At 38.5% G+C, this 11515-nt stretch overlaps 1 protein-coding gene across 1 annotated transcript in view; it reads right to left on the reverse strand.

Annotated features, from left to right (window-relative positions):
* The window catches only part of GDPD4 (glycerophosphodiester phosphodiesterase domain containing 4), a 38292-nt gene that overhangs the window by 19114 nt on the left and 7663 nt on the right, over nucleotides 1–11515 (reverse strand). The window contains exons 3-7 of the mRNA XM_012725217.1: nucleotides 7677–7770; nucleotides 5251–5310; nucleotides 1338–1436; nucleotides 1173–1266; nucleotides 262–339 (exon numbers count right to left, since the gene is read on the reverse strand). Of these exons, the coding sequence (XP_012580671.1) occupies nucleotides 262–339; nucleotides 1173–1266; nucleotides 1338–1436; nucleotides 5251–5310; nucleotides 7677–7770 (425 nt within the window). The remainder of the gene's footprint in view (nucleotides 1–261; nucleotides 340–1172; nucleotides 1267–1337; nucleotides 1437–5250; nucleotides 5311–7676; nucleotides 7771–11515) is intronic.

The following is an 11515-nucleotide window of genomic DNA, read 5'->3' on the forward strand; positions in this document are numbered from 1 at the left end:
TAAAAAATGGGGTTATCTGGCAGCTAACATCTATCTCATAGAGTTGATATGTCAGTGTTGACTCATAATAGGTATACTCAGTGATTAGATTGTTTCTCAAACTCACACACATGTGTGCATGTGCTGATCCACAATAACTGTTATCCCTGGATATTGTCCGATACTTACTGTTTTAGACCTCTACAGGTTTTACCCATTTGTACATTTTTAAGTTACCACTTGTACTTCAGTTACTCTCAAATCTAGATGTTCAGCTCTAACCTCTCAACTTTATAAGTACATTATAGCTCTTCTTTGTTTGTCTCCTGTAATGAATAATCTGGTATCTTCTGCTTTGAACTAAAATTTAGGAAGTGAAAAAGAAAATTCATTACTGTCCCCTTCAAGTTCTTGCCCCAGGAACATTTCCTAAAATTCACTCTCCACATACACACACACACACACACACACATGCATACTAATATAAACTCCAATGGCAACACTACCAAACACTACCAATCCAGTTTTCCTCTTGCCTGTATCCTGTTACAAGCTGGGAAGCAAATACTCCTTATTTACCAAAAGAGAAAACAGAGACATAGAAGAATCTAATGGTGTCTTAGTGAGAGTGCTGAGACATAATTCTACCCTCAAAATCAATTCTATTCTCAAAATAATTCAGTATACAGCTATGATTCTTCCTTGTTTCTATGATATTAGGGCAAAGAACAGAGAGGAAATCAATGGCAGAGATACAAAACTTCTACTTCTGCTCTAAGTCCTTGGGTATGACACAGAGTCACAGGGGTCTGCTTTGAGTTACTAGGACATAACCAGAGAAGTCTGAACCTAGCATGAATTCATCAGGTGGAACTAGTCACACTGAATGCAAACTCAAAGAACTTTGACTTATCCTGTCATTCTGGTCAACTAAAATTAAAATGGCCTCTGCTGTCCCCATCCCAACCTAGTTAAGGTCTAACATACAGACATGGATTCTAGAAGGCGAAAACTTCTAGAAGAAAGCCTGTTTGGTAAGGAAACACTGTAGCAGTCTATATAGGGTTTGTGAGTTTGACATAAGGAGACCTGAGTACAAGCTAAATGAACTTCAAAGAGGAATAGTGATAGTGCCGTATGTAAGCTGTAGCCAGAGCTAAAAGGAACAGACAAGGTTCCACCTCATGACATACCTTCTCCTTCCAAACGTATCAAGTAGCCAACCATAGGCCAGGAAAGAGCAGTCATCACACATATGCTGCTAAATTGTATGAAGGGAGCAAAGACCTGGGAGAAAGTCAAAAGTCAGGCTGAATACACCTGGACAGACAGTGCTACATCCACAGGATGATGCTTACCTGAAGTGACAGCCCAACTGTCAGCCACCTTTCTCTCCAGTAAGTGCATAAAAGCCACAATAAAAACAACTCTGCCAGAATTATTAGCAAAATCAGGACCTGGGGAAACAAAGAATTTCTTGACTCTCAGGCACTAGGCTTGGGATCATAACTATCATTAGGAGTTTATACACGTCTCCCCACAGCCAGGAGCTCTTTTCTGCGTCCTTTTCCTTTACCTAACGCTCTTGCAAATCCCCAACATTGGACAGGTCTGGTCATTCACCTTCTTGTCAGCAAGTCTTTGCTGTCTAGCAAGGAAGGGCAAAAAATCACACAGCGATGCAGTCTGACACCTTCACTGATTTGTCATCCACTGTCTTAGCCAGATCCTCAACCTTGTTCGGCACCTGTCACTAGGTTTCAAAGATTACTACTCCAAATCTCCACTTCTTTTCTCTTTTAACTACTATTTTAATTGCCTTTTCAATATTTATTTTCCCCACTAGACAATAAGCTTCATGAGGTGAAGGACCGTATCTATTTATTATTAAGTAAGCATCCAACAAATATTTGTTAAACAGGTGGGAAGATACAGGGACTACAATTGAGATGGAAAAAATGTAAAAATGTAAAATAAACTGTTATAAAAAAAAAAAAAACAGGTGGGAAGACACCTGCGTGCCAGGACACTCTACATGCCATCCACAAAGAACATGGAGATCAAAAAGACCTGACTTTCCCCCTCTGAAAAGTATAGATTTTCTCTATCTATGTTACCCAATAGATCACTTTCTTGCCTCCTTTACATGATCTCTGTAGCTCGCTAAGCTCATGAATCCATAAATAAACCTTCTGCCCAAATAACTACAAGCTTTGCTGACTTCAACAGTTATTTTTACCAAACAGCTCAGGAAGAAATATTTCCAATCTTTAACAAATTATTTCAAATAATGTAAAAAGAGGGAACATTTTCTAAGTTGTTTCATGAAACCAGTAAAACTGATACCAAAACTTAAGCAAATTACAAGAAAGAAGTAGTATAGGCCAATCTCTGATAATGTACATAAGTGCAAAAGTCTTAAATAACCTACTAGCAAACCAAATGCATCATAACACAAAGGTTCAGCTGTCAAATCAGTTCACATAAATCTTAGGTGATTCTGTGACCTTAACCAACACCAAATTTTACTAGTGATTTAAAAAATACAGGCAATTATACAGTACGGATAAAACATTTTCCCTTGGAGAAAGCTGATTCTATTAAATGCAGCTATTCACAAAAGGTTCTTTCTTCTCATTTTTAATTTAATTTTAGTTTTGGACTTATAATGTGAAGAGTGTTTTGAGCAAAGCATGTGGATATACTGCTTTACAGAAGGAGTATTTCTAGTTATGGAGCTTCCTTATCTTATTAACTATACATGAACTATACAACTCCAGTCAGCCATATCTGTAAGTTCTATCTAGTTCTATCTTATTTACAACAGTCAACTCAGATATACCAGGTTATATCTCACTAGAAAGAGTCACAGATAAGAACTTTGTATAATTTTTTCAGTAATAAATATCTTTAGTGTGTTTGCCATTGTGTATGATTACAAGGAGTTTTGCTTAAGGTGATTCATTCTTTCTGAGCATCACTAGGTAGAAGAGGAATCAATTATAGGCCTGTTGCTAACCCTTTACCTCAGCATTTGCTCTGAATACACTAAAACTCAAACTCCAAGGCCTACAGAATTTCCTTTGCCAGTCTGATAAGCATAGCCCTTCACGGTTTGAAGGCCCAGCCTTAATGTAGTTACCTTCCAGAGGGATGCCAACTCTTCTTATGCCCCATCTTTATCATCTCTCACGGCCTAAACTTATATCTAGAATTAGATCCAAGAAGACCTCAAGAGATAAAGACTTTGCTAATTAATATTAACAACAACAACAACAAATAAACCCTGAAGACTATGACAGGGGAGGGAGAGATGAACTCTAAGGGTACCAGACAAAAAGAATGTAATTTTAGAAAATGTTAAATTTATTGATATTAGCACACCTAACAGATTCTGGATTCTATATACCAGATTCCAGAAATTAGCAGCTCAGATAGTTCCAGTGGTTTGGTTATCTCCATAGTGGCCTATACTTACTGATATTGGAATGTCAGCAATTTTTTGATGAAGAAGAAAAAGAATTCAGATTTATTGAGAAAAATTTACTGGGATGTTATCACCACTGATCAGCTAATCTATTCCTTATTTTGTTCTCTGGGAGTTCAGACAACAGTGAAAACTAGACTGGTGAAGAAAACACCAGCATCCTTTAAAAGCGCTATGGAAGCTGGGCCCTCCCTGGTGGTGCAACGGGTTAGAACACAGCACTGCAAGCTAGCTGCAACCACTTCAGTGTGAGTTCTATCCCTTCTCCAGAGGAGATCCACATGGTGCAGCTGACCTCTCCTGACCCGCCTCCTCAGCAGTGTACTTTGTCAATCTGCTTGCTCTGCTCCCCACCCTGTCTCTGGTGAATCCTCTCACCACCCCAGCACCTCTGGCCTGTACCCCAATTCTGTATGCATCAATAAATAGATCTTTTTTTAAAAGCACTATAGAAGCTATTCTCTATGCCTACACAAAGGTAAGAACTGCTGGCACTGAAACTACCTAACAAATTTCAAAGGCAATAATGAGATTTGCCATGGCAGAGGCCACGTAGAAGCATGTACTGCCAAAAGCAAGATAAGCATGGTTGACATACTAGACACAAGCCTGGAATGGCACTCAGCATGGTTTGATGTATAGGGATTCTTGGTAGCAACTAACTGACCATGCTTTCCCAAATACAAAACAGATGGTATTCTGAATAAAAGTTACTTGCTCATCTTTCAACCTCTATTTTTTCTCTGTAAGATCTTGTGACTTCAATTTCCATCTATTCCAGTAATGCTTACATTTGTATTTCTAGTTCATACCCCTCACTTGAGTAATTTAAAGGGGACCATTAAGGGAGTCTGACTCACTCCTGGATTTGATGAAACATTAGGAATGGTTATCAAAACCATTCCTGAAAATAATCTATAAAGAAAAGCAAGAGGTTGTGGCTAGAAATCTTCCTCCCACTGCTCGAGCTCATGGAAAACCAAAATGAGGGAGGCCATGCTGGAAATGAGCTTCCTATCCAGATGGTGGTGGTAAAGATGCTTCCTTTCTTTAGAGAAGTGCTGGTATCATTTTGTTCCCAAGGGCTCCAAACTAAAGCAGCAGGATCAAGAGAACCTCACAGAGAAATCTGAGGGGTACAGAAAAATCAGCACTAACCCTATTAAGAAAATGTTAGTCAAGGTTGTCAGCAGAAGGATCTCTAAAAATACTCATAGAAAAAAGGCCTCTGAGGGAAAGAGCCAGTACTGGGCGTTTACCTAGTTCCTTTGACAGGGACCCAGCTACACCTATAGCGCCCCCTGGTGGAGCCTGCTCTTTTTCACTTTCCTCTTCCCGAGGTCCTGCCCTGGTAGGAGAGGGTAAAGGAGCATCATCCTCTCTCCACCACTGTTAGGTTTCCAGACCTATGTCAGGCCCAAAGAGAGGAGGAGGGGAGTTGTTACAAGGAGTATAGTTATTATGATAGAAGGAAATGAAACTTTTAATCACTGAAATGAGAATATTCTTGACTATAAAGAAACTGGGAAAGTAAAGAAGCTTGACTAAGATTTTACTGGGATAAGAACAGTCACAGAATGAGTTTAAACATGCTAAAACCAGGAATGTGAAAAAAATTAAGTTTGGGTCCAGGTCAATAATATGTTAGAAATTCAATGAGTTCAGTGAAAAGAGTGTCCGTAGATCTCTTCTTGCCAAGCGAATGGATGCTCGAGAGAAAGGACAGCTCTGTACCAAACACCGACTGCCTGGTCTCAAGCCTCCTGAGGATTCAGAAGTCCTACCTTATGAAACCAGTGCAGATGTAGTTCATACCCTTCCCAAATCAACAAAAATCCAAATAGCTGGAAAAGCAAAGAAGAAAAAGGACAAGGTTAGTTTGAAATCACCAAGTTGCTATCCAAAGCACTGTTCTGTAGTTCAAAATTCCTTTCACATATTGATACTATATTCACTCGTTGCCAATGCTGTACTTTTCAGTACTGAGAATGTACCATGTCAGTTCTCTGCCTAAAAAGTTCTCTCTCCCCTTGACACTGACCCTTCATAGCCAGTTAAAGTGTTACCTGCTATTTGTAAATTTCACCAGCACTCCCAGGGAATTTATTATTAACTCCTCTGGAATGTCATAGCAATCATTATACTAATATCCTTCCTGAATTCCTGCAATTTTTGCCCCTGTGATGGACTTTATTCCTAATATTATTTAGACCAATTTGTGAGAGAAGAGAGGTCAAGGGTCACCCCTCCCAAGGTCACTGCCTAGTCCTAATGGAATTAACCCCAATTGCTTAGGGAAACCAGTAGTTATCACTGTTAATGACTGTTGTTAACACTGGCATGTGCTCAATAAATCTTAATCGGACTTTAAATTTAGTCTGTCACCAGGTCAATGTGGAGTGGAGTTCTCAAATGCTCAGGATATTAATGAGAGCTTGACTTTACAAGGCACTTACTTTTTTTAAATCAAAATAACTGTATAATTTCAGTTGCTCTTTACCCACCCCTATAAAAAAACAACTTATTAAATATTGTTGTTATTCTCATTTGTGAGAAAAGAAAGGGAATTCCAAGAGAGTCATATAATTTGACCAAGATTACAAGATTATATAAAAATAGAGCTGGCAATAGAACCCAAGGCTCCCTCTTTGTTCACAGTTATTGCCAATATATGTATCAAAAAGAAAGTTAGGGTACAGCAGAAAGTTTATTAAATTATATTGCCTTGCCGGACATGAGAATTCACTGGAAGCTAACGACACCATTTTATATTCGTTGTATATGAAAAGCATACAATTCAATGTCTGAGTTTGGCCCAAAGCACATCTTTTATCTGTACTTTCTCCATTAAAAGGGAAAGTTGCTAATTGATCTTTCTGCCTATTATCATGTTTTACCACAACTTCCAAAATGATTTTCCTAAAAGAGATTCTGGTTTATGCCAAATTTATGCCAAAAAATCTGTAGTAAGCCTATCGTTTTAGCCTTATCTCCCATTGTTCTTCATTATGCCTGTATGCTAAAAGAATTTATATTGCCAGCCTACCCAAACCCCACAGTCTTTCTGACTCTGTCATATTGTTCCTGCAGCCTGGAATATTCTTCCCTACTCCCATATACATATGTCCAAACCCAATATCCCTTCATGATCCCACTCCAGTTCCACCTCTTCCAAGAAGCCTTAATTAATCCTCTTTGGTAGAAGGCACCTCTTCCTTCTCAGAACCCATGAAGAACTTCATTCAGGTATCTCTAAAGACTATTAAAATGTTCTTTATGTGTTATTTACTCTTGTCTATGACTTAGTTGCCCTACCAGATTCTAACCTCATTGACCTCAGGGATTTTTGTGACCAAATTTCATGTTTATTTTATGAAGTGCCCTGCATGAAACAGAAACTTTTGTTTCTGTTTATTGATCTCTATGTACTCAGCACTTATCATTCATACAATGATTAATAGCTTTTGTTGGAAGGGAAAAAAATCGTGTAAATGACAATTTATTTAAGGGATGGGATCTTCTTTTTCAGACAGGAAAACAGTGGGGATAAGGAATCATGAGAACAAAGATATAATGCCCAGTATAAAAGTGGGTCCTAAAAAACTCTGATTACTTAAAAAGTTATCCTCCCATAAGCTTTTACTTTACACGGTTTTCTCTTGCCTGCCTACATTTCTCATACTACACAACACTACAGTGTCAGGCAACAGAGGAAGAGTCACTGCTGCAAAAGCCTTTTGCTAAAAAAAATAAATAAAAAATAAATTATCATTTGTACCTGCACTAAGGGATTAGCATTTGTACTATAACAGATCTAACAGCAGCTAATTTTTAAGATTCTTAGGAGATGGGATATGAAAAGAGGTAGTTCACAGGGAAAAGGCACTGCTAAGGTGAAGTTAGGGGACCTAAAATGGCAATTCTAGGTGGATTCGAGAACAAACTATGAAAGGGGACTGGAAGGAAGATGGCCTACCCTTCCTTCAAAGGGTGAAAGTGGTAAGAGAGCCCTCAAATAGCACAAGCCCCTTTTCATTCATCTATATCTCATGCCTAAAATTCAAATAGCAGGTGTAAACTCCAAATTCTAAGACAAGAGTGACTGAAGGTTTTGATAGCTTCCAGCCCAGACTGAGTCCCACAACACAGACAGCAGGACTTCTCGAGGCTGCCCAAGAAGAAAGTGGGAGAAATGGAAAACATTACTCACCAACAGTAATAAAGAATAGGCAGCCAGGATCCCAAAGATACTCAGGAGAACGATAGACCAGAAGAACCATACTCCTGTACCTAGATAAACGACCCTGCAAAAATGTGTTTCAAGTCTTAAAATACAGCAGAAACCAGCAACATCTGTGTCTGGGAGAAGACTGGACTAGATGAGGCATAAAAAAATGGAGGGAGACAGGAAAAGAGGCAATGTGGGAACAAGTATGTTGGGGACATTTAGTTGAGGATCTTTAAGGCAATTGGGTATGTTAATGGGAGGTGTGTACATGGTATAATGCTTCAACATTGTTTAGAATATATACTCAAAAGCTATGCTCCCTTTAAAAAATAAGTAATACTGGGGCCCTCCCTGGTGGCGCAGCGGGTTAATGCACTGCAAAAGAAGCTTAAGCCACTTCCACATGAGTTCAATCCCCGCCTGCCCTGGAGGGCGTGGCAGACCTCTCCTGACCCGCCCGCTGCTCCCCTCAGCAGTGTACTTCGTCTATCTGCCTGTTCTGCTCCCCACTCTGTCCCTGGTGAACTCTCACCCTCCGCATCTCTGGCCTGTACCCCAGTTCTGTATGAATAAATAAATAAATCTTTAAAAAAAAGTAATATAGAAATTATGGGAAGCCAAGAGAGAAAAACTCATCCATAAATTTATCACCTTAATAAAACTAATAATTTCCATTTTAGCAGATTTTCCATATGCATGCATTTTTTGTTACATAACTACAAACATAGCCACCATGTTAATTGCACAACATAAATAAATAAATATATCTAAGATGTTCTAAGAAAAAAAGGGAGGACTGAAATCCATGTTACAAGAACAGACTGTTTTAACAAAAGGATAGTGATTATCAATGAAATTGAGATCTTCGGGTGGGGAAACTATAAAAAATGGACTTAATAACAGTCTTAGATGCAAAGTAGAGTTTAACCGAGTAGTGATAATGGCTTTGCTTCCAAGTTTGCCACTTAATGGTGCATCTATCTTTGTCCAGTCATTTCTGTGACATTTGATTTTTCCTACTTCCAACTAAAAATGTCTTCTTTTGTATATTCAATCATATGTAGAGATTATTAGTACAATTCAATTCAAAACTCACCAAGCTCAAATAAATTTCCACCCACCTGCTATAAACTACAAAGGAAAAACTGTTTTTCATCTCTCCCTCTTTTACTTCTTCCTGTCCCATTAATCTTATCTAGTATTTTTGGAGTTTCTGCAGTTGTAATACCAAAGGATTCCATAACCAGACTATTGGTGCCCAAGTCCCCTCCCAACTTCTTGTGATAGGCAAGATGATGGTATGATTTGTATCCCATAAACCCTGATATGCTGGGATGGCAGGTGAGGTATAAGATGGTGTTTGTGACATTTTGGAAGATTAAGTTCTCTGTCTTAGCCCCTGACCACAGAGAATTTGCCTTCTTATTTTAATGTAGTTAATATATTAACCAGTCTATATTTAAGAATGAATCTGAGTCACTGTGGGCAGAAATGCCTTATTATGTTAGATCATTAGTTTTTGTGGTGACTTTCTATGGTGACAGTGAAAAGCTTACTTGTGGTTTTAGGATCTTCTAGAACTCACATTTACATGGGTACACCTGTTTTATTACTTTTTGCTTTATTGTACTTTGGAGATATTGTGGGTTGTGACTGTTTTGTTTTACAAATTAAAGGTCTGTAGCAACCCTGTGTTGAACAAGTGCACAGCCGCTATTTTCCAGTAGCACGTGCTCACTTCACGGCTCTGTCATATTTAATTAAAGTATAGACGTTGAGTTTTTTAGATGTAGTGCTATCAGACACTTAACAGATTACAATATATTATAAACACAAACTTTATGTGCAATAGAAAACCAAAATCTCATGCAACTCACTTCATTGTGATACTCATTTTACTGTGGTGGCCTGGAAACAAACCTGCAATATCTGAGATGTGCCCAATAAATAACTTCTATTTCATAATGGAGCACTACTGTGGGGATTCTGCCTGCTCAGAGTGGGTTTATTTCAATTATGCACTCTAGACTAGATGGGGGGGAAAAACAACAGAGTAGGTTTGGGACCCCTGTGGGATGGGCCTGAGCTTAACTTCTATTGGACTACCTAACATGCAAAAGCATTACCCAGACTGATGAATTATTGTGGTGTTTCAGATCTCTAGTAATTCACATCAGCTCAAAGTCAGTGTCTCATTATCCCTCAAAAGTGTTACTTCTACCCCAATGTACAACCACCCAGGGAAAATGAAAACACAAGTTATCAGAACCTAATTAGTAAAATGGAGCTATGAGGAAATTTTATAGCAACACAGGCATACATTAAAAAAAAAAAAAAAGAGGGACCACAAATTTTAAAAATTTAAGGTTATATCTAAAAGAATATACAAAAAGAAAAACAAAGCCAAAAGCCAGTATAAGGTGGAAATAATAAAAACTAGAGCAGAAGTAAAGAAGCTAGACATAAAAAAGACAATTAAAAAGATCAACTGAAACCAAAAGTTGATTCTTTAAAAAGATTTAAAAAATAAATTAGCTAGACTTACAGAACATGAATAAAATCAGAAACAAAAGAAGTTAAAGCAGATACTAAAGAAATACAAAGACTCATGAGAGTATTATGAATATCTATATTGCAACAACTTGGACAATCTAGAAGAAACAACCTTCTATAAGAAGAAACATACAAATTTCCGAGACTGAAGGAGGAAGAACCAAAGTCTGCACAGAGTAATCATGAGAAAGGAAATTTAAAAAGCAAAAGTTTCCCCTCCAAACAAAACCCAGTACCCGATAGCTTCACTAGTGAATTCTATCAAACTTTCAAAGAAGTAACACTTCTTCTTCTTAAACTATTCCCCAAAAGTGAGAAGAGGGGAAACTCCTAAGCATTTTTTGAAGCCAACATTCTCTAGTTCCAAAAACAGACAGGATAACACAAAAGAAAGAAAACTATAAATCACTATCTCTGATGAACACATGCAAAAATGCCCAGCAAAAATACTATCAAATTAAATTCAACAATACATTTCAAGAACCATATACTACTGTCAAGTGGAATTTATTCCAGAGGCAACATAGCCGAATCAGTAAATGTGATACACCCATCAACAAAAAAGGGGGAAATATATGCTACTATTAGACAAAAAAAAAAAAAAAAAAAAAAAAGCATTCGACAAGAGTCTGTATCCATTTATGGTAAAAAAAAAAAAAAGCCCTTAACAAAGGAACGTACTTTAACATAATAAAGATCATCTAAGACAAACCCATAGCCAACCTTATACTCAGTGGTGAAAAACTCTTCCTCTAAATTCAGGAAAAAGACAAGGATATGCATTATCGCCATGACTACTCAATGTAGTGTTAGAAGTCCTACCCAGAGTAATTAGACAAGAGGGGCCTTCCCTGGTAGCACAACAGGTTAGGATTCAGCACTGTGAGCTGGCCTCGGCCACTTCAGGGCAGGTTGGATCCCTGGGGCGTTGGAGGTGGTCCATACTGCACACAAGACCTCTCTGTCTGGCTCACTATCCCTCATCAATGTACTTCGATCTGCCTGTTCTTCTCCCCAACTCCGTCTCTGGTGAATCCTCTCACCACTCCTATGCTTCTGGCCTGTACCCCAGTACTGTATGCATAAATAAATCTTTAAAAAATAAGAGGAATTTGGGCCCTCCCTGGTGGTGCAGCGGGTTAAAGCACAGCATTGAGAAGTGGAGTGGGGAATGCCACCTCCGCATGAGTTCGATTCCCGCCTGCCCCGGAGGTGGCCACATGGTGTGGCAGACCTCTCCTGACCTGCCCACTGCTCCCCTCAGCAGT

This window comes from Condylura cristata, unplaced genomic scaffold (assembly GCF_000260355.1).
Source record: "Condylura cristata isolate star-nosed mole 26May11 unplaced genomic scaffold, ConCri1.0 scaffold00015, whole genome shotgun sequence".
NCBI classification, from domain to species: Eukaryota; Metazoa; Chordata; class Mammalia; order Eulipotyphla; family Talpidae; genus Condylura; species Condylura cristata.